Source organism: Drosophila arizonae, chromosome 4 (genome assembly GCF_054131065.1).
Source record: "Drosophila arizonae isolate 15081-1271.41 chromosome 4, UAZ_ARI_1.0, whole genome shotgun sequence".
NCBI classification, from domain to species: domain Eukaryota; kingdom Metazoa; phylum Arthropoda; class Insecta; order Diptera; family Drosophilidae; genus Drosophila; species Drosophila arizonae.
Genome location: NC_142924.1, coordinates 23,062,872 through 23,087,216, shown reverse-complemented (window position 1 = coordinate 23,087,216; position 24,345 = coordinate 23,062,872). Strand labels below are relative to the sequence as shown.

At 39.9% G+C, this 24,345-nt stretch overlaps 1 protein-coding gene and 1 long non-coding RNA gene across 2 annotated transcripts; both read left to right on the top strand.

Annotated features, from left to right (window-relative positions):
• Positions 1–4,054: 4,054 nt before the first annotated feature.
• On the top strand, positions 4,055–10,148 carry LOC149269427 (uncharacterized). Its single transcript, XR_016269942.1, has 3 exons — positions 4,055–7,773; positions 7,870–8,239; positions 10,012–10,148. It is a non-coding gene; the product is annotated as an uncharacterized LOC149269427 (long non-coding RNA).
• Positions 10,149–11,964: 1,816 nt separating this feature from the next.
• Positions 11,965–22,897, top strand: Doc2 (Dorsocross2). Its single transcript, XM_089466981.1, has 6 exons — positions 11,965–12,093; positions 12,407–13,963; positions 15,405–15,561; positions 20,173–20,440; positions 20,529–20,666; positions 21,966–22,897. Exons 2-6 carry the CDS (start codon positions 13,873–13,875, stop codon positions 22,758–22,760), a joined length of 1,449 nt encoding a protein of 482 aa, XP_089323107.1. The 5' UTR covers positions 11,965–12,093; positions 12,407–13,872; the 3' UTR covers positions 22,761–22,897.
• The last annotated feature ends 1,448 nt before the right edge of the window (positions 22,898–24,345 follow it).

Here is a 24,345-nt window from a genome sequence, read left to right as displayed (position 1 = left end):
AACTGTAAAAACAAATTGCATTTTGTTTCAATTATACAAGGATTACACATACACAGATGTATGCATGTGTGCATGCGCGCATGAGTAGAGTGATCCAGATTCCATAGTTGAAGTCTCAAGTGGGTTGGCTTGGACAATTTGCACTTGATTCTTAAGTAGGTGATTTCTATTATGCGAGACATTAGCTGTCATACAAACGCCCTATTCAAACCTAAGGGCACGGCACACAACCGGCCCGAGCACTTGATTAGCATCTGAATGCATTTGAATACGTTCTCGAGTACGCCTAGACCGAGGGAGGATGCCCGTGCGCATGTGACCATAAAATCTCAAGTACCTCGGCCATTGTGCGCGTAACGCCGGTGCCAGCCGGGCGAACAGGTAGGACAATAAAACCGCAGACTGCAGCTTTTCATTTTTCCAGCCCGCAGCCTCGTCAATGGTCCGGCCGCTGGGAAATTCGCTGGAATTTCCATCGGGCCAACGGGCCGACGGGCCGCCGGCCCAGTTGATGTGCCATAAAATTATGGTGGCCCATAAAATTCATTAATCGCTGCTAAATGCGCGTCATTAGTCAACACGCGGCGGCGCAGGCGCTGCACTTTTCCAGGAAGCACTTGCCGCAGGCACCACGTTCACCTCCCTCCCTCTGCCTCCTGCCTCGTTCTCCTTCCCCTTCCCCTTTCCCTTTCCCTTCCCGGGCGACAGGCGCGTCGCGTGAAAATGGTGATTAATGCTCTTAGTGCGTGGATTTAATAAGGATCGCACGCTCGCTCGCCAGCCGATCAACAGGTAGCCCAAAACGGAATGGAATGGGTCTTGGAAAGTCCCTAATAAATGCGATTGATAAAGGGCGCTAGAGGCATGGCAATAAATAGTTACTCTGAATTCCAATAAATTAATTATATTTTATGAAGCACATCTTGCATATTGAAATTCAAAGACTGTCTATAATTAGTTATTAATTATTAATATAAATTATTGTGCACAGGATACGTGCAAGAGATTTGATTGAAAAATACCTTGATCATGATCTTAGAATGACGTTTCTCATTTCTCTGTATAATTATACATATTGCGTATAAAAACAGATATAATAATAAATATATTATAAATATAAGTAAAAAAATATATAAAGTACTAGGTTGATCTGAAAGGAAAAGAAAATAGGGAAAATAAATAATCCTAAAATATTTATTATACCCTAGTTCAATACATTGCTACTACTATTATTATACCTATACAAATTAGTCTTTCAATATTCTTTCTCAAACTATGTCTGCGAGCTACCATCGAAATAAATATAATAATTAGCAAAGAATTTGTGGAATTCTGTTAAGTAGGCTCTAATTTCATTTTAATAACTTAATAAATGCCAGAACTTTCTAAGAAAATTATTATAATGACAGAAGACAGGCTGAGACAACGAGAGACGAGCTCTCTGTCTATGCACTTCAAACGCGATTCCGTTCGACACCAAACAAACAAACGAGAGGGAGGGGTATGGTAGACGCACGGCTTGGTGCTTGGGGCCAGCATACACACACACACACACACACACACACATATGCACAGCAGTAGCAACAAAAAATGTGTCTACTTCATTCATAAGATTTTTTAGTGGCGCCTGGCGCCAACATTTTTCTCTTGCGTGCTGCAAGCACGGCAGCTCGAGTGTGTGTGTGTGTGTGTGTGTGTGTGTGTGTATGCGCTTGACTGCGCCTCGAAGCACTTGACTTGTAGTGCCAACATTTTCATTAAGTCAAATGTGCCACGTACCTCCCAAATAAAAGAGAGAAAGAAAGATTTGCTTCTCGATTGTCGCTGGCCCCGCGGCGGGCAGCGCTTAAATGCACTTCGTTGATTTAGCGTATCGCTCATAATTTGTTTTTATAGTTATGCATTAGAGCGCGACGTGGTGCGGGGTACAGGGCAGGGGGTGTGGGGCACGGGGCATGTGGCTTGCGGCTTGCGGCTTGCGGCATACTGCCTGATAAGTACACAGCCCTAGCCCAGCAGCTGCAACTGGCGCTTATCAGCAATGGCAGCGGAAACCGAAAGTGAACTGCAATGAGTAGCAGGAGCAGCAGGAGGAGGAGCCGCAGCAGCAGCAGTAGCCAGAAATGTCAACTGTGCCGCAGCGCGTGGCGCCATGTCTAAACTACTTACAAACAGCAGCATAGATAGTCCAAGATCTGAGCTGCCTCCATTGTTGTGTTCCCTCATAATGGAAATTTTAAGAGCCGCCATAACAATATTTTTGGTATATTTTGCCAAATTGGGCAAGCTGTTAATTTTAGTACAAATTCGGGTCAAAAATAGCTGAAAAGCTCCAAACCAAAATATTCCATCTGCCCACGCAAATATTTTTCGTCGCCTTTGCCGAATCATCGTGTCTATTCCAGGTCGCAGATGTGCGAATTCATGTTTATTTACTTTCAATACCCTGCATGTATTTGAAAAGAGTTAATTACGAATCATGTCAGTATGAAACAGGCTAAGAAAGGCAATTGCAATAATTCATATTATTCTTGATGAATAGACATAGTCAATGGATATCAATATAAAAATGTATCAATATAAGAACATATCAAAGTATCAATTTATTAATATATTGTTAAGCCAATATATCAATATGCAATATATAAATATACTAATATGCAAACATATCAATACCAATATAAATAATTATTAATACATCAATATATCAAAATATTACACCAATATATCAATATATTAAGCCTGACTATTCCTAATAACGATGAAACACAGGGTATATCGGAGTCGTGTGTCGTGAGCCACTCAAACGCGTGCTTTTATTTTTTAGTCTTTTGTAATTTGTTTCCAAGTTTGCATTTGGAATTTGGGCACAAGGGCTTATGGGTCGCTGCGTTTCCAGAAGCGCTACCAACTGTTGACACTTTCAATTCGAATGCAAAAGTCTCGAGTCGAACGATCCGAATGTTCAGTCCACCTGCGGTCCGCTGTTAACAATTTTGTGATTCTCGTATGTAAATGTTGTTTAACGACTCTATATGAATTCGTATGTAGTATTCGTATATTTATTGTGTCGCTGATTGAATATGCAAATGCGTTTTCACACGTTCAACACAGGTAAATAGACTTGTGTCCAACGGTTCCTATCCAGATTGGAATACATAAAGTGCCACTCAGTGTATTTGCTGCACTCTGCCCCCTTTGATACGCCTGGAGGCTGGAGTTCACTTCTGCTTCCCAAATAAATATTTACTTAATTCCTTTGGGCGTTTGTCGCTGACCTACAGCAGGCACCCAGTTTCCTGGGCGTGCAGGTGATAATGACAGCTCCCATGCCACATTTTGCTGCACATATAAAAAATTAATATTACCTAATAAATCTGTCAAAAATATGGCTAACTGCACATCAACAGCAACACACAAGAAAGGCTGAGAAAAATATATATTTTTTTTCTTAGGTAATTTATTAAAAGCTTGAATTTTAAGGAACAGCGATTTTTGTATACTCTATGAATATGGAATATGGGTAGTTAATATACATAGGAAATATTTAAGTAAAAGGTTCTAGTAGCCAGGACTTAATTTCATATAAACTCTATCGTCTAATAAATAAATACAAAATATTTCTGGATTACTATCCACATATACTATATCTTCTATTGAAGCAAGAGATTAGGGAGATCAGTACAGTAAGAATATACACATAATACTATAATCATAAATCAGTGAGAGCAATACAGTATTCATTTCATTGATATATTATTTCAGGTGTCGTTCGACACTTTTCTTATGAATTTCTTGGAGCTTATTCACTAAGTCTATAAAAATCAAATTTTATATATTATATATTTAACAATTAGCTGTATCGATAAGAGTATTTGCGGATCAGAGAGTGTACTTCGAGTTCTGTGGCCTGAGTATGCAAAGATTCGGGCAGTAGGGCGCGGCTGCGCTAACCGGGCGGTCAGACGGTAAGTTATTTTTTTCCCAGACGTTTACCTGTCAAATGTTGCACTCGCACACGAAAAATGATGGAGTGAAGAGTTTTAATTTTATGACGCAGCAAAGGAGAGAGAAGCCTGGGACAAAGTAGATGAAGGAGAAGGAGGAGGAGACGGAGACAGAGACGGAGACGGAGTCGCAGCCGATGATGATGGCGCCAAGAAATTAACGAAACGCGCCATAATAAACACAAGATGAGGAATGACGGCAAGCACGGAGCGAGTGGAGGCTGTAGGATCGCTGCTGTAGATCGCAGATGCACAGCAACACAACTGATGTGAGTGTGTGATCCTGGTCTGGCCTGGTCTGGGCTGTCAGTGGGCGTTGGCGGTGAAGGCGAAGGTGCTGGTGGGAATCAGGCATGGCTAATCTATTAAGTATGCAGTTAGGCTATTAGGTGCTAGCTTATCTGGCAGCAGCATCGATCTTGTTAGTCGCTTTTAATTGGCTGTGAAAGGTTCGGCTTTCAGCTTCAGCTTCAGTTTCAGCTACAGCTACGGCCACAGCTTCGGCTTCAGCCTCAGCTCCGGCTTCAGTTTCAGTTCATTCAATAAAATAGCTTCATCTGCATAACAGCAAACGGCTCAACACTTTCCCACCAAAGTCCATTGACATTATTCGACTGCTCATTTATCGGCAGCAGACACAGCGCATGCGTCCCCAGACACACACACATATATATAATATATATAGACGTAGATACGTATATAAAAACCGATACAAGATCGTATCTCACAATCAGTTACAACAACAAGCCTATAAATTGCCGCAACCGCAACGCATACGCTCGATCGATCCATAGTTAATTATGCCTCCGAAAAAAGGTAAAAAAAAACAACAACCAAAAACCAAAAATTAAAACAAAAAAAAAACTTTACGAGCGAAATTTGTAATCATTGCCACATTCATATGCAAATGGATTTCCTCCATGTGCCTAGCTGTGCAACAGTATTTGTATCTGTATCTGTATCAGCATCTGTATCTGTATCTCTGTCTGTATCTGTGTGCGTGTGTGTGTGTGGCTGAAATGTATCTCTAACTAAGCGCTAAGGGCCAGCTGCTGCTCGAACGGCAGCTACGCGTCTGTCGCTTCTGTGCTGTCTTGGCCTTTGTTAAGGCGGCCCTGTTTTTGGTGTTAAAAGTACCGTATTGTTTGTCCATGTATGCCAACTAAAAGTCTACAAAAATTATAAAAACGAGAAGCAGCATGCTGTGCAACTTCACTCCAGATAGCGATAAGCAGGCGTGTGTCCCAGAGTTTAATTTATTAAAGGTTTCAACTCTATTTCTCTCCCTCTCTCTCTATCTCCCTCTCCCACTCTCTCTCTGTATATTTTGTGTGTGTTGTCAGCGAAAAAGCCAAACATAAATTCCAGATGCGACATCTTCAAATTTCTTCTTTGACTCTTAGCTTAGCTTCCAGCTGTCGCTTCCTCTCGCTCCCTCTGCCGCACGCCCCCTCTCTCGGTCTACTGATCTATGTAGGCTCTTGCACGGTAGCAGCTAAGGTTGTGAAAAAGCTTAAATTTTAATCAAAATTAGATCTTTATCTGCTGCAATTTATTTGCCTTTTGAACAAATATTTTCATGCTTTTCGCTTTCGCCTTATCTCGTTTCACTTCTACTCTGACAGTGTATGTGTGTCTGTGTGTGTGTTTTGGGCTAATTGTAAATATTTGAGCTTTTGACGCCTTAGATGAGAGGCTGAGTCTGAATTGGAGACACAATAAAAAAGAAGGCCCATTGCAGTGGTGGCATAAATTGTTCTCGCTTTGAGTAATGGCCGTGTGTCTGTTGACTTAACGCCATATTTGTTATACCCCTTAGGATAATATGAAGAGCGGAAGAATAAGAAGTTTCTGAAGAAACCATTTTACTTCTGAATTATTGGAACCGTAAAATATATCCTGAACTAAATGGAAACTATATGATTAATAATAATATATAGAATTTAAAATACTGGGTATCTTTTCTTCTATCATTCGTGCATCGCAACAACCTATAGTGATTGAGAGCCATAAGATTATTCCTATATATACATACTTAATTGTATAGACTCTATAGTCTTCTTACAAGTTGAATCTTTAAGATGCAATAAGACATAGTCGAGCCTAATAACAACTGAGTATCTTGTTCTATCATTCCATAGTGATTTAGAATCATAAGATTATTACTATATATACGTAAAAGTCTATTATCTGTAGTCTTCATACAAACTGAAGCTATAAGATTTTATAAAACACAGTCGAGTCCTACATATTTACTACAGGGTATCTGCTGTTCTATCATTCTTGCATCACAGATTGTTATGGCTTGCCTTAAGCATATTTTAGGCTTTCGTGTACTTGATATCGGTAGCGTCTTCTCACTTCTGTCGCCAGATTCTAGTCTAGTTTTATGATATCTTAAGTCCATTAGCTTTGTTATACCAACAATAAAGATTTGGCTCAAAGCTGTTTAACCATATGGATTAGCATGTTTTTGAAGTAATCTTCTTATGTTATAGAAAACCTTAATTCTGTCAAGAATATTAAATTGACAATCCAAGAAATTAACCAATTTATTTTTCATGTAAATTCCTTTAAGATTATTCCGATATTTGTTAAACAATCCAATTGCCAGCCGAGAATCAAGTTCCAGCTAATGCAGACAGATACGCTTCGTGGAAGTGCGTGCTCCATAAAAGCGAAAGTCTTGACGCCATTAAAGCAATCAACAACAACAGCACTGAGGCAACAAGTGTCAACGAGTGACTAGTGTCATAAGTAAATGAAAAAAAAAAAAAAAAAATAGAAGAAGCAATAAAATGTCGAGATATACTCAGTAGAAGCAGCAGCCATAGCGCAGCTAGTCAAATAAGAGCAGATGATGATACGAGGCATTGGCCAGCATAAACAAATGTCCAACACAAGTCAAGATAGATAGTGTAGGGCAAGGGAGCGAGGGCAGGAGCCGGAGCTGGAATTGGAGTTGGAGTTTGAGTTGGCTGGGCTGTGCAAGAGATTAAGGCATTTCCTATTTGACGTCAAACATGTTTTTAGAAGGTTTGTTCGTTTTCATTTTTTTTTTTTTATCAAGCCGTCCTAGAGCATTGTAATTGCGCACTCATGCCCGCTGCCCTGGACCAAAGAGGGAAAGACAGAGACGAGAAGATAGTGAGAGAAAGAGAGAGGGACGGGCTGAGATATAGAGAGGGATTGTGCGACAACAATTACCCCGCGGCTAGCCGGTCAGCTAGCTACTCAATCAAAGCCAAAACACCGACACAATAGCCGAGTGGAGAAAATAAGGTAGCCAAAGAAGCCGTCAAATTGTTACGCATAATGGATGTTTTTATCAGGCGAAATGATTTCTTGACTACTGGACTTTGACTCTTACTGGGACTCGGACTCGGACTTGGATTGGCTTTGGATTGGGCAGCGACTTGGCAGACAGATATGGATTCAGATTCAGAGTTTTGGGTCGACTTTTGTTGCCCGATCAGGGCCATTGTTATGCTATTATTGTATTTGTCGGCGATCTGATGACTTGGCTTTGATGTCAACACTCACAGCGCGTGGCCATTGAACTTTCAACCGAATCGAAAATCGCATATTAATGAATTGATTTAACCAGCAAAGTGAATGCCAAAAACCATACTTAGCGAGCTGATTAGGCCAGCTGCTGATCACATTTAAATCGAGCGATCGAGCGATCTCGTTATTATTACACACTGCACTAAGCCCTGTTCCAACAGTTCGAGCCATTCAAGTGCCAGCTCATTGAGCAGCGAAGGTAAATAAACAAATATTATTGTCGAAAAATATAAATACACGGCTATAAATGTATACATACACACACATATACATATATATTTATAAATATATGCAGATTCTTTGGCTCCCAGAGAGACTGTGAACGATGTTGAAGAATGCCAGCAGAGTAAGCAGAAACAAAAAATAACCGACTCTCCAGTAGCACTTGAATTCTGAATATATGTATAATATTGTAATAACTCAAGTGTCTACACAACAGAAGCGCCTCTCAGCGCGTCGCGTCGCCGGCAACTTTAGCACTTAAGTTGAAGTCTGAAGCGCGTAAAGTCGAAACAGTCAGCCAGTCGGACAGCCCGTTAGCCCCTCCGCACCTCCGTCTCTCCGACCGTTCGTCTTGGGCTCGGTTTTGGGCCGTATTTGCTTATGATAATTTGAGAGCAAACAGCAATCGACAGTGGAGCAGAGGCAATGGATGTTAAGGAAAGGTAAATCTTGTCTCGCCATAGGTCGTGAATGTGCAGAAAGACAAAAAGCGAAACACACGATTAAACACCTCTCAATTATATACACATACATCTGTATAGATAGATACATATATGAGTATGCTGTGGGGTCCCGCACAGAGGTCTTGGGGCTACCTGTACCATCCGACGCTAAGTGGGCCGGCTGCTATGCCCCATTGTAGTCGCCTAGCTATAGCTACAGACCCACATGATTATGATGCCTTGCTTGCTAAATCTTATTTTTAACTGTCTCCGATCAGAGCTATCACTTGATATGATCGCCTATGCTTATACCCTGTAAAGTGGAATAACACATAGCCAGGTTGTATATGTATAGATATCGTTAATTATATCCTATAAATTGATATGCCACATGGCAAATCAGTATGTATAGATTTCGCAGATATGAAATACAAACGAATTTACCTATTAAAGATATAATTTAAATAGAAGATACGAAGCATATACCCTATTACATTCTTTTCTTTAGCAATATTTTAGATAGAAAATACTATTCCTATGGATGCATAGATTTAAAGATGTTAATTAAATTAATTTTGAAAACTCAATATACTAGGGTACAGCTGGATCGTTCAGCTGTGAATGCAGTTCAAATAGTTGTTGCTGTCGCCTTGTTGATTGAGTGACTTAATTTGCATACAAAAGTAGATTTACATGCCTCAGCCAGACAGACAGTTGAGCGTCAACAGGTAAGCATCGGGCTAGTCGAAGAGATCATCCTCCAATCTCCAATTCCCATCATCCGTCCTCTGTCCGCTGTCCTCTGTCCTCCGTGAGGCTGGTGCTGTAACCATGTAGATTCAACAAGTGGCAGCCGTTAATAGTCGCTTGGGAGCTGAGCGCTTGTTCAATCAACAATCGAGTAGCTAAAAGTTTAAATCAATAAATTTTGGCATCTGTTCACTCAAAGCCCACAATGAAAACCAATAAAATGGGAAAAGTACTGCCTGAGCACTCGTTATATTTTCCATGGAAAATTACATGAACTTCGCAAGGCTGTTGTATGCTAATTTTAATTTGAATAGTCGTGCGAGAACAAGGCGCGTGCTCAACGCAGTTTTACGTCTAATTTTAGAATATCGAAGGCTCTGAACTGCCATTTCATTAAAATACATATGTAAAGTATGAATATAATAGTACAATGCATTTGATTATCGTTCTAAGCAAAATGGTTAATATGCGACTCATATTTCTATGTCATTAAGCAAAACAATTAATTGTTAAACAAATTTTTAAAATTGATTGAATTGATTCTTAAGACGACTCTGAGAAGGAAGTACATAAGATATTGAATATGAATGATCGGTTAATTAATAATTTCTCCAGCGCATGAAAGGCTGTACCGAGCCCGTAAATTTAAACTGAATACTGAATTGAGGAGGAATTTAGACTTGATGTTTCGCATTCAATCCTCTAAGCTCGATGTTGACTGTTTATTAATTGGATAGTTTTTAGATAATTATTTCGCTATTCAGTTCAAGTTTACATGAAAACTAATATATTTTTCAAATTATAAGCTTTTAAAATAATTTGAGTTCAATTTAAGTGATTAAAAAAAAAAGAATTTTTTTTTCATTAAAAGCATTAAAATTATATTAGTAATTTTATTTATTTAATTATTTATTTTTTTAATTTGATTCTTTTCATTTTCCTATTTTATACTCAATATTAAATGATTTTATTAATAGTAATTCAATTTTTTGTTAGAGAAATATATATAAACATATTTTCAGGTTAACTAAGATCGCAGTATAAACTATAAAATAGCAGCAAAAGGATCAATGGGATATATACAGAATACACTAAAAAAAATAGGACAAAAAATTACTTAAATAAACAAAATCAGGAAGATCAGGAATATTTGCCAACTGTTAACTGAATCGAATTGAATTGACTCAAATTTCAAATTTTGATTTTAATATTTATTATAATTATTAAAAATTTTATTTCAATAAAATATTATATTATATAGTAAAAATATTCCTTATATGGTTTATTAAACTATACAAATACTAAAGTCATCTATATATTTAGGTTTTGTCTTTCACTTTTCATATACACCTATTAAATTGTTTATTCAACTGTAAATATGAATGCAATTGTAGATCTTTTGCATGTGTTTTTCCATTTTCATTTTTACCTAGAGCAATAGCAAGTCAAGTATCATGTCAGTTATCATGTCTATGCTGATAAACTTGGTATTTAAATGAAATACATTCCTGCCTGAGTCAGCTGTAAGGAATGCAGCAAGGAGAGCTACGAGAGCTCGAGCTACCTGTTGGGTTGCCGAAGCCGCCCCTGATACGAAACGGAAGTAGGCCCTAGAGCATTAGTCAAACAGCAGGCAGATAATTTCGGGCAACACCAATTAGCTTAGTGCTGACAAATTGCACAGCTATTGGCGAGCTCGTCTCGCAGGCCTAGATCCGGGCTGGTCAGCAGGCAGGCATGCAGACAGACTGACAGACAGATAGATGGAAAGAGACGAACCTTTGGCTAATTGTTTGCCCAATGCATATGGAAAGAGGAACCGGAAGCGTGCGCGACCAAATGTGAAAACACGAGGCATAAATTAACGCAGACACGCATATGGGTGCAGGTGCGGTGCGGTGCCTTGAGTTGACTGCTGGGCAGAGGGTATCTCCATATACTATGCAGACGTAATTTGGGCGAAACGCCAATGCCAACAGCCAACAGCCAACAGAATACAGCGAACAGCGAACAGCTAATAGTAAATTAATTTCTATCGCTTATCGCCGCTGGCTGCCACAACATAAGCCCAAGTGGATGTGTCAGCCAGTAAAGTGCTGTGTAAATTAGCTGGCAGAACTATTTATCATGCAAACTCAAGTATTTCGCAGTAGTGCAGGACAGTCAGATAAGAGCCCAAAGCTATGGCAATGTTTAATTACTTGAGCCAGCCTAACGGAAGTGGTTCTGTTTGCCCAGAGATTGGAGCTGCAATATTTGCCCTGTATTATGGCTGTGGATATACGAGATGCTGGCACTGAAAGCGAAAGTTATTCTCCTGTGTTAGCAGCGATCGCAGGTGGCGTATACTTAACACTAAAGCTAAAGTTCAGTCCAACAATATGATTAATTTAATTAGTTTCCAACAGATGGTCAAACAAATTTGCTTTATAAGCAAATATACAAATTTTAATTGTATAGAATACTAACTGCGTAAATACATCTAAATACTAGATATATGCTACAGGGTGTTCATGAAAATTGAAGTGCTGCATACCAGACTGAAACTAATAATAATAATAGAAAACTATATCCTACAGATATATCAAATACAATTATTTTGTATATGCATTAAAGGGAACTAAAATTAAATACTAAATATTGTGCATTATATTGCCTGACTTACATCTTTTAGATTTATTAATTATTTTGTAAATATAAAGCTATTTGAAAATTAATTTTATTTTATAGCATATTCATTAAGCACATAAATAATTTTTTTTTTTTTTTTTTGGAAATTAATTTGATATAATAGTTAATTATTGTGTTGATATTAAAATATTTTTGAACGACTGTGTGACTTAAAAATGTAAATATATAATATTATGGCATATTATTTATATATAATTATCTTCTTCTGAAATTGTATTTTATAGAAGAATAATATACTAAGAATAATTTACTAAAAACTAATATGTATTAATTTCTAATGACATCTAAAAACAAAGCAATCATTTATAATGCTGGAATAATTTTGTAGATTAATGTGGACTCATGTAAAATTATAAACCTTTGCTTGATAAACGTTTCGAAGATACATAAGCTATTAAATTAAATAAAAAATGGTATGTTTTAGCAAATAAATTCAAAATATTTGAGAATATTTGATAGGAAAATAAAATAATAAAGGAAACAAATTACTCACGGCTATTGAATAATAATATAATACTAATATTTTATATAATAGACATACTTGCATGCGCATGTGTATGTGTAGGAATAATAGGCATATGTATGTGTATATCTATGTCAATGATATAGAAACCATTTAATAATTATTTTCTCAGATTACTCTTTATTAATTTATCATTGAATGTTGAATTTGGTCATTTTATTTATTTATTTAATTATTATTGATGATTATTTGAACATCTATAGCTGTAAAATCCCCTACGTAACGACCGCCATGGACATAAAAAATGTTCATCTGCCTTCCGTTGGCCGCCTTCGCACCAATGCAATCGAATCGAAACGGCCAGCAAATTTGTAGACGACATGAGTTTCCGCAGCTTAACAAATGTTTTGTCAATCTCGAAAAGGTCAGAACGAGGAGATACAATTAAAGAAGATGAAGAAGAGGAAGAGGGAAATACTATAATCAGCCAGCTGCATCTGCAGTGCCGAGCTCGATATCGTGCTCGAGTAGGAGATTCGGTCCATATCGGAGCTCGAGGTACATGCGTATGCCGCCATATCAATGCCGCCGAATGACGCAGCGTCAAAACCAAAATCAAATAAATGAACAGCAAAACGGCAGCCACAGCAGCAGCAACTGTGGCGAAGACAAGAGGACCACCATGATGGCAGAGGCTACAAATGGGCAAAGCATAAATAAGTATAAAAAAGATGCCAAATGGAAAAAAAGGAAAACTCTAAAAAACAATTTCGATCATGGTGTGTAATTAAAAGGCAACACCACGCCAACACAGACACACACACATACTCCAACACAGACTCAGTCAGTAGTATTGGAGGAGCATGTGGTTGTCTGCTTCAGCTGGAGCGGCTGCTGACCTGTGCAACTTCGCACTTCAAAATTAAAAAGAATTAGAAAGAGCGAGCGAGTGACAGAGAGCGAGAGAGAGAGAAGGACGGTGAGCGCTGCCTCTCTCTTAAGCAATCGATCTGTTGAGGGCGGAGCTAACAATGAGCGAACAAAAAACGTCTGCAGCTGGTGTCAATTTCAAAATGGAGGCGCTAACAAAGCGAGCGAGTGCTGAGTGAGAGACAGAGACGGCATGCTAGCTACTCATTGTGCACTCTCGCTGCGGTTTTGCAGCCAATCACAGTGCTGCTGAGGGCAACCTGCAAGAGGCCTGATGATCTGAACTGAGCTGCTGAGCAGCATTCACAACGGAACAGATCTTGCAGGTAATGTCGATCAATGGCTCGAACTCGTCAAGCTCGTTTTCGGTCAACGGCGACGACGGCGGCGGCGGCGGCGGCGGTGGCAACGGCGACGGCGGCAGCGACATTTTGTCGAACTTGCTCAGTTGAAATGCGAACTTGGCGAGCGCAAGACGCGAGCGTCGGTAAATCTTTGACAAACTCGACTAGACACGTTTCCAATTCCCAACCAGTTGTGGGCATAATCAAATTAACACCCACACGCCTATGAGACATTTGCCATAACTACGCCACTTTGCCAGCTGTGATTTGCATAATTGACGCTAATCGAATTCGCCTCGTGGCCCGCACAATAGAACTGAGAGCTCATGCTGACAGCTTTCGTGTGTTGTTTTGTTGTTATCTGTGATTGAATTGTGCCAAAATTTAAACAAATTATTAAAGTGTGAAATCTGTTTACCAACATATTGTGCCCACCACCTAAATCTATTTAAATCATGATCACCATGAACGAGCTCGTCGATCTGCGAATGCAGCAGCACATCGCCCACGAGATTTATCGCCACCAGATAATGCAACGTATTCCGGGTAAGTGCAGCTGTCCCCCCACACCCCGCACTCTAGTTGTGCATTAGCCAAGGCGCCATTTTGTCACTGCCGGCGGCACAAGAAATCGTTACAAAAGCTGTTAAGGATCATTAGCTTTAATGACAGCCACATTTGGCTTTGTCGCATTGGGGCATATCAGCGGGCATTCTCGCTATTAGCGCTTTTATGACCACTAACCCATAAAGCTGACCAATATGGCAACGGCATTTGTCGATTTTGCATAAACAAATGCGATAGATCACAGCGGGGCCGCCGAGGTAGCTGCTGGAGCCGCCATAACTCAGCAGGGAAGTCACTTAAAAACAGTCTGCATTTTAAATGTGGACTATCATGTGGCAAAAACAACAAATGAGATTTGCATAGATCTAATTACAACGAAAGCTAACTGTAATCTTAAATATATACTCCATTATAGCTGTAAAAAACTAGCAATTCTACATACTATGAATTAGAAAGGTTTGAATTTTAATTTGATTAAATATCTCTCGCAGTTTGTTTTCATACTAAATAACTGGATAAATATACAGTAGAATCCGATAATACCGACGCTCAAGGGACTGTCGATATAGCCGGAAGACGCTAAACCATAAAATTGCTCATATAATTCTGTCTTGGGACCAGAATTTTCATCGCCGTTAACTGTACGGATGCTATAAGCAGAGACGTTATATTTGAATTCTATTGCATATAACTAAAATTCTTTAGAGATCTTTCATATTTAATGAAACCTACCAATTATACTCTGATATATACAATTTTTAATTTTTTGTTTAAAGTTGTATATATAACTAAAAGGCTGACAATTTCTGGAGATCTTAACTGCCAATAAACTATACCTACAATACCATGAAATACATAAACTTGAATTTAAACTCTAATATTTTTATTTTATTACTTTAGTCTTTATTAGTATATACAAGATTAATATAACAAGTCTACGCACATACCAAGAAATATCATTGAATAGAAAATCTTGAATTCCAATACCTATACATTTTTCACATATCTCAACAATTTAGAGCTATATGTGACACTAGTGCCCTCTGTAAAGAGAAAATGCTGGACTTTTCTAGAGAACTCAGCTATCACAGTATACCTACTTATGAATAAATAAATACATGAGCCATTTTGAGATATCATCGCATTCTAATGTATACATTACACTTGGCTTAGCGTGTTCGATTTGAATTGGAACTAAACAAATTTGCATTATAGACAACTAGACTTAATCTAACTTATTTCTACTTAGATCTATTAGTTGGCTCTCGCTAAGTATTATTCAATTTTCACATTAATTCATTTCAAAGTTTCCACGTAGCTCATAGAACATAGAACATAGAATAATGTTCCTATATTTTTTTCATTGTGAGCACTTTTTACTCAAACCCTAATTCATATTGTATTTCCCCCATCCATGCAGATCCATTTCCACCGATGCTGCCCATTCCGATGCCGCGACACGTGATAATGCCCCCACGCGTCTCGCTACCCGGCGTGGAGATGACGCTGCAGAACGACGAGCTCTGGAAGCAGTTCCATCAGATTGGCACGGAAATGATCATTACAAAGAGCGGCAGGTAAGGAACCCGAACTAAATATATACATCGAAACAATCAATATGCCTGAAATGCAACGCCAATAAAATGTTTTCGAGCATTTTTCGTAAATAAAAAATAAGAGTCGGGAGTCGGGAATGCATGTACCTTTCGAGTCGCGCCCAAAACAACTTTTGGAATGTAATGAAAGTGGCTGCTCCTCGGCCGATGCATTAGCACGCATGTGAAAAACAATACCCGAAAAAAATCAGACGGGAAAAAATACGCTGGGCAAAGAAAAACAATGTGCATTCATTGCCAATGGCGTTGGCACTTAAAGCGCCGCCAGCGCCGAGCTGTTAGCTCTCATCAGTCAGCACTTAGCCTCAGTCTCGGCCTCAGCCTCAGTCTCAGCTTCAGGCTTGAGGCTCTTCGTCAACATCAACATCGACAATCGACGATCGACGTCGGCGCTGTTAAATGCTCATTAGATGCAGGCGCCTGCGAAATTATTTACAGGGACGTCGCGACAACAATTTTCACAGGCAAACAAAGCGGCGGAAGGATGCAGGCTGCAGGCTGCAGGATGTGAGAGGCATTGGTGGCCAGGTACAGGCGGCTAGCAATCAAGTATCAAGTAGTATCTCGGCCGAGGCGTAAAACGAACAAGTTCAGTGCCACATTCTTTGCATGATGGAGGAAACTCGGGCACGGAATATCAAAGCGCTGGCCCAATCGCCCATAGATATTGTATCTTGTAGCTGTATCTCTCGAGTGGTAGTTGTAGTTGTAAACTACCTAAAAGTGTCCGGCACTTGCTCAAATGTGCGTAAAGTGGCGTCATCGTAATTTATTGTAGGCCTAGTATGGACAGAGAGCTCAGTGTGACGTCCTCTCGGTCTCTTGGCCGGTCGGCGTTCTTAAGAGGGAGCGAATGCGATGCCTCATGGCTTGACCTGCTGCTGCTGCTGATGTTGCTGCTGATGCCGCTGATATTGCTGCTGCATGTGGCATAAATCTTCGCGTCAAGGATACTTTGTCGTCATCTTCGTTGCTCGCGGCGTTTTTATTGTGGCGCCTGTCTGCTGTCCCGGCTGCAGGCTCAGCTGCACTTGCCCTCGAATTTGTATTCCTATTCAATTTCGTATCGGTATCTGAGCGTTGCGCGTTCAGAATGACCACAGCTTGTCCACATTGTCGACAGATACGAGCAATTTCACACTTTTGCCGGCGAGATGCACAAGTGGCGATAAGATCGAGATACAGGAACTCGGAGCAGTCTTTGAGGGACTGAGAGATTCCCTTCTCATTAGCATAAACTTTTGGGACAGTTGCAGACAGTTAACTCTTTTTCCTTTCATACACACATACATTCATATATGCCATGAATTATTCATAAAGTCTGCGTATTAAATACTTTTTATGCCCATCAAAAATGTTTTATGTGAAATGCAGCCACAGAGACAGACAACGATGGCGACTCTGTAGCCCCTGTGCGTTCAATCGATTTGAATTTTTAATGATTAGGCGCCACAGTGCCACCGTGTGGTATGCTCTCTGTGTACGTGTGTGTGTGTGTCTTTGGATGCCCAACGCCAAGTGGCGCTCATAAAAACTAATTAGTTGCCTGTCCCAACTGTCCCATGCCCTGGCCCGAGTCAAATGCTCATAGATTGCATCGCTTTTCGGTTCGCATGGGTGGCAAATGCGCAGACGACCATAAAAGATAGATAGATAGAACAAAGCGTATCACAGAGCGTATAATGCATGAGTTTTTCAAACTCAAATCTCTCTGTCACGAAGCTTTTAGTGCGGCCCATGAGAATCGCATAGCGCGGCCCAACACACAAGCCCAACTAAATGAACTGAAATGCAATCGGACACACGGCGTAATACCGGTGAATCACGTTAAAGCGTCGCTGCTGACACTTCCATGTAAAATGAGTAAGAGAAACTCTGAGAAGGGACCCACCTGAGAGCAGAGATAGCAACAAGTAGTCTATGTGAAAATGTGGATCAGGAAATTAAGAGAAATATATATAAAAGATCATTTGTAAAATACAAATCATTTGAAAGTCTCGTGCATAAGGCTAATAAATTAAAGGGGAAATTGACCAAAACAATAAATATAAGAAATTAATTTGTGTGTCAACTATGATTACTTTTTAAATAAATAATTCAAATATTAAGTTTCATGCTTATATTATGAAATAATATAAGCCTTTATTTCTTGCATTTTTATACCCTGAACCCATTTTCAATGGGAAATCAGGGTATAATGGTTTTGTTGAAATGTATGTAACAGGCAGAAGGAGGCGTGGCAGACCCCACAAAGTATATATATTCTTGATCAGGGCGACGAGCTGAGTTGATTTGGCCCTGTCCGTCTGTCTGTCCGTCTGTCCGTCCGTCCGTCTGTCCGTCTGTCCGTATGTATGAACGCGTCGATTTCAGAAGATATAAGAGCTAGAGACTTCAAATTTTTTTTAGAATGTCCGTAATTACAGCGCGCATATCAAGTTTATCATTAAAAATCGATAACTCATCCCGATCTTTTTTTATCGATAAAAAACCTTATCGAAAACCAGTTATAAAATTATATCTTCTACACCTTTATTGCTAGAGTCTCCAAATTTTTAATGTATGCTTACATGCAATTTATACACTTTCGGTTTTTGTTAAAATTAACCCCCCACCTCTAAATTCACCCCCTCACCCTCACTTTTGTAAAAAGCGTATTTCAAATACTAGAGACTTGTGCTTTGGCAATTACATGCATATTCATGTTATAATCATAATCTGAAAGTTTCATGAAGATCGTACGTCCATAAAAAAAGTTATTAAACTATTAAGTTCTCATAGTAAGCGCACACTGCAGCCCATGCGTGTTTATGCGTGGGTGCTTGTGTGGGTATGTGTTTGTGTATGTGTGTGTGTATGTGTGTGTGTATGCGTTTGTGTGTATGCGTGTGTGTGTGTGTGTATGTGTGTCTGTATGCGTGTGTGTGTATGTGTGCCTGTGTGTGCGTACGTGCCTGTGTGTGTGTGTGTGTGCGTGTTTCTTGTGTAAGCTGAAAGACGCGAAAAATTATTGAAATATCTATTGCTCCAAGGGTTCAGGGGATCTCGTAGTCGATCAGTCTCGACTAGAGCTTTCTTACTTGTTTGTTCATTATTTTTATTTAAAAAATTACTCGCTTCTCTATTATGTAATAAAAATAATCAGAATAATTTTTCGAATACAAACAAAAATTTAAAACACAAATATTATACTCTGAGTTAATAAACAGAATTATCTATCAAATAAAATAAAATGAGTCGCTAGATTATTTACGATTGTAAATAAATAATGCAAAAAAAGGGTTCTTGAAAACATAATTGTGTTTATCATCCAATATTGTTTCGGTTTATTATGTGTTCAAATAAAAGAACTATATTGTCTATTCTCCTTAAAGTACAAAAATTAAATTTATTATATAGTTGATAATAATGGATCAGAATCCATTTAATTTTTTTTATTCATTAACTAAGCAATGCTTTTAGCTAATTTATTGCTGCTGAGGGCAAACGCAGAATGTTACTTTATGAATGAGAAACCTCTAAGCAAAGCCACAGAAATACATACATACATATATATTCGAGTTATGAATTCATTATGCGAATCATTAGTCCTGCTTCTAACACAATATCAATTTCAAGGCCTCTCGCTGATCAATACTATCGAATTTGAATGCTCGATACTAATCAGCATACCCGATGTTCACCTGGATAGTTTCAACTGCACCTGTTTGACAGCTAACTAAAAATACTCTAAAATGCCACAGATATATTCTTCAGGTTTTCGTTTTTTGTTTTTATTTATTTCTGTTTGTTTTCTACACAAATGCCTGCATTTGTTAATTATGCGGAGACGCGCCAAAGATCAATATCTTAACAAATCGTTTGTCAAAAATGCACGAGAAGTTCTCCAACGACGACGACAACAACAACAACAACGTCTACAAGCAGAGCATGAAAAAATGGGCAAATTGAAAATGAAATTCTAAACCGCACGAATGTCGAAATATTTGGCCAAGCGTCGCAGTTGCCTCCGCTGCGATCTAATGAAATTCAAGAAAAACGGACAAAAAACACACAGAAAAGGAATCAAATTAAATGTAGGCAAACGCAACGAAGTCGAGTTAAATTAATTAATCATCGCGCAGAGCACAGACGAATCCAAAAAACAATGCTGAAAAGGCATTAAAAATACAAAATCATTGCCAAAAAGCAAAAACAACAACAACAACAATTCGAATGCTGAGACTCTAAACAACGTAGAGAACATTTTGAGGCTGGCGCCAAGCGCACTGGCCACCTGCTGCGCCTCTGTGGCAGAGGCAGTGGCAGAGGCGCAGGGTCGGAGCGATCCTTGTTAGCACAGCGCACACACAGAGCCAGCGATATGGACGATATCTGGATCTTTATTTGTTCCTTTCTGTTTGCCCTTTTCGGTGCGTTTGCCTAGGCTAATTACATGGGCCACGAGCAACTCACAATTAAATATTTGTAACGCCCCCAAAGGATGCCTCAATTCGATTGCATTTTCATTTGGCCCTTGTTGACTTTATTTGAAACTCTCCCTGACCCTCTGACCCGCTTCTCTGATTGCAGACGCATGTTTCCCTCGATGCGCCTGAGCGTCTCAGGCCTGGAGGACGAGACCAACTACTGCATCCTGCTCGAAATGGTGCCCATCGGCGACTGCCGCTACAAATTCTCCGGCTCCCAATGGGTGCCCGCCGGCGGCGCCGAGCCCCAGAGCCCACAGCGCATGTACCTCCATCCGGACAGCCCCGCTACGGGCGCCCACTGGCAGGCACAGCCCATACTCTTCAACAAGGTGAAGCTGACGAACAATACACTGGACAATAGCGGTCATGTGAGTACCTCCCACCAAATGCAGTGCGATGTCAGTTAGTCAATATAATGTCATTTGCTCTCTCTTTCACTCTACTTTACTCAAGCAGATCGTGCTGGCCAGCATGCACAAGTATCAGCCGCGCTTGCATGTGATACGGACCGCAGATCTGGCGCAGATTCCGTGGGCGCCACAGCAGGCCTTTGTGTTTGGCGAGACAGAGTTTGTGGCCGTGACAGCATACCAGGTAAGTTCAAAAGCAAAACAGAAATAAACAAGAGTGCTCCCGTCGAAACTACTCGACTAGCAGATACCCTAATCCCAGCCAAGAACTGATATTCCAGTCATTCTACGTTTCTATTATGCAATGGCACATGACGATAGTAAATTATTTGCTCTAAAAATTTTCTTGAAGAGAGACTTTCTTAGTATAACTGAGGACCTAACAAATATATTAATATAAGTGCAGTTGCTACAACTCTAATATTTTAAATATAGTTCGTTTATAACGCGTGTTATACTAAATCTAGATAATTAAAAAATCTTTGTATTCATCAAATAAACCTACAAAGTAAATTGAAGATCTCTAACTTTAGCGGTTCTCAGGTAAACCAACAGTTATTGATTTTGGTCGATAGCAAAAAATTGGAAAGCAATTGACGAATTCTTACTGCTTATACTTATTTATTATTTAACTCTTTAGTTTTACGGCCTTACGGCATCCGACAGACCCCTAGATCGACCCAGCTCGTCGCCCTGAATAAGAAAGTATATATACTTCATGTGGTATGCCACGCCTTCTTCTGCCTGTCAAATACATTTACACAAAACTATTATACCCCGATTTTCCATTTTCAATGGATTCAAGGTATAAACACAGAGAGAGAGAGAGAGAGAGAGAGAGAGAGAGAGAGAGAGACAGAGAGATAGAGAGAGAGAGAGAAAGAGAGGGAATGCATAGTTAGTTTGGAAGATCAGAATTTGCCAATTCATTGAGCTGGGCACACTAATTGGTTAATTTCGGCAACGATCGCTCACGCCGTGGGCAGCCTGACCAACGTCTCAAATTAGCATGCAACGCCCTTTGTCTACAAATGCCACAAGTGGCCCGGGCGGGCGGCCTGTGTCACGTTGCCTGTGTTGTTGCTTGTTATTTTAGGAAGTTGGATAGCCACATCCTTTTGACTCTTGCTGTGTTTTTGTCTATGTCTGGGCCCATTGACAGCGCCGGCAGGTCGCCAGTCGTCCGGCTGTCAGTCGGCAGTCTGGGCTCTAATTAGCGTGATCACTTCCACCAGATCATCCTCACAGAGTTGTCAAGTCATGACTCCACGGCTCAAGTAGACGACTCCTTGGCAGCGGTGTCAAGTGGCCCTGTTACTTAACGCCAGCTACTGGCCGTTGCTTCAAAGATGATGATGTGATAGTGACTCCGTCTCCGTCTCCGTCTGCGTCAGCAACTAGCAATTGTCATATTTCATGCAATTTACAACAATAGTGCAACTGGTGCTACATTGACTCCTTATCCTTTTGCCTCTTTCCGCAGAATGATCGCATCACGAAGCTGAAGATCGACAACAATCCGTTTGCGAAGGGCTTCCGCGAAACGGGACAGTCGCGCTGCAAACGCAAAATGTCTTCATCGCCAACCGATGATGATCAAGATTTGCCTCAGACGCATTCGCAGTCCTCTGGCTCGCTTGACATGTCGCCAGGCAAATCCACGACGACAGCAGCAGCAGCAGCGGCAGCGACAGCGACAGCCGAGGCAACATTCACATCGAACAACAGCGAGCAAGATGGGCCGCAAATTAAGCGCCTGAGATCAAATGGTTCCGCCTGTTCGTTATCGTCATCGCTCGATGGCGCTGAGCCAGTTGCCGGGCCTGGCGCCAGCTCCTTGGGATCGCCCCCTGGCAGCGCCAACTCCGCTGCCACCGCCACTGCCACCGCCTCGTTCATGCAGCATTTTCAGCAGAACATGCAGACGCTGCTGCGACCCTCACTGGTCGATCTCGCCTGCACCTACTTCGGCCGTCCCGCACATGAATACAATGGAGCGACGCCGACGTCGCATTTGTATCCGCCAACGTCCATTTTGCAAGCCGCGTTGCCAGCACTTCCGGCCCTCGCCTTGCCTCACAGCATTTCCGTTCAGCACACTGACGAGGAATCGACAACGGACGATGCTGAGCTAGATGTTGGCAGCGAATCAACAATGACAACACCAACAACAACGACCACGCTACAGCAACATCAACAACAACATCATCCGCCCCCCGAGGCACCCGCTAAGCGAAAAGGTTTCAGCATATCTGCCATTCTAGGCGGAGGCAGCTAGTTGCAACAGCCTGGGGCAACCTGAGTGCCGAGCTAATGCCTTTGATATTATATAGTGTACAAACGTAAGCTGAACTTTGCCTGATTAGTCCATAAGCTAATGTTAAGTTTGCCTAATAAATACTTCTACATCTTTAATCAAATCATTTCATTAATTCATTTGATTTTAATCATCTGAGTGTTGGAAAATTAAATTCTAATTAAATGCGTAAGTAACTATGGATTGACATTCGTTCATAAATAACAAAGGTCTTGAAGGTCATCTATCTTGTATAGATTATAATAATAAAACTTCAAATATATAATGTGCATATACTATTGAATATTTGTCATTATAGGAAAATAAATAAACTCATTCACATATTTTCTATATTAACAAATGACGTCATATTTATATAATTTCATAATAGTTGGAGTACATACAGAATTAAAGCTGGATAATATATACATACATATAACTAAATACAACATTTGTGACTGTAGATCTAAAGATGTAAATAATATAATTTTATAACTGAAGGCAATGGAACGGGAATAGTTATATATTCCTTTAAACAACTCGATATGTTTCATAAGAACCTACAAAGAAATAAAAGTCTTTAGTTTCTATAGGTTCTGAGATTGTCGGACGGATGGATGGATAGACAACAGACGTACAGTACAAATCGACTCGGCTTGTCATCTTGGTCATAAATGTACATATAGACTTTATGTGAACTGCCACGCCTCCTTCTGTCTCTTACAAAAAATTGTACTCCACCATTTTACCCTCTTTCTCATTTTCAATGGGTTCAGGGTATAATGATATCACTATAAATCTTAGAATAGATAAATTCTTATTTGAATCCCTTTAGGCATCCATGTAATCGTACGGATATATTTGATAGTGTCTAGTTATCTATCTTATTATGCATTAAATAAATAGTTCATACATAATTTCATAATTAAGAATAAAAAGAAACGAAAAAATCAAATCACATCACAAAAATGGAAGAGCAGAGATGAAAGCGTATTTGAATTGTAGATAGATATTACTATGGTTATAGATATAGATAAATAAAAATTACATCAGAGATCCAGATGACTTATGAATATATATCAATATATACATACTTTTCTAATATTTATGACTACATTAATAAAAGTCTCTGCACTCGAAGGCGCCTCTTAGATTATTGACTTACTTAATACAAGGAGATCCCAAGTATTTAGGACAGACAGCCTAAATACCTTTTGGCTAATTGGCAGATCTAAAGGATGCTTCATAGCCAGCACGCCCCTACACTTTGCTGTAGGTAAATGAATATGTTGTCAGTCAGTTGGGATTTTATCGGTGGTGCACCATCTAGCAGCAGCAGCAGAAGCAGCAGCAGCGGCAGCGGCAGCCAGTAGACGCAACTCAAATCACAACTTCCGCTTAACATTAATCCCAACCAATTTACAAGATAAACGCTAGAATTTCAACAACATCATCAGCCGACGAAGATGACGCCGGTGGTGCAGCATCCATTAGCTACACTGCACCAACGGACTGGGACGCGCAGCAGCGAGTGGCCAGAACATAATTTGTTTGCAATTAAATAGCT

Excerpts from the sequence above, each read along its gene's own strand:
- Doc2 (XM_089466981.1), top strand. The coding sequence starts at position 13,873 with ATGATCACCATGAACGAGCTCGTCGATCTGCGAATGCAGCAGCACATC. Across the intron at positions 15,562-20,172 it reads ATCATTACAAAGAGCGGCAG|ACGCATGTTTCCCTCGATGC; the intron begins GTAAGGAACCCG and ends CTCTGATTGCAG. Across the intron at positions 20,667-21,965 it reads TGGCCGTGACAGCATACCAG|AATGATCGCATCACGAAGCT; the intron begins GTAAGTTCAAAA and ends CTCTTTCCGCAG.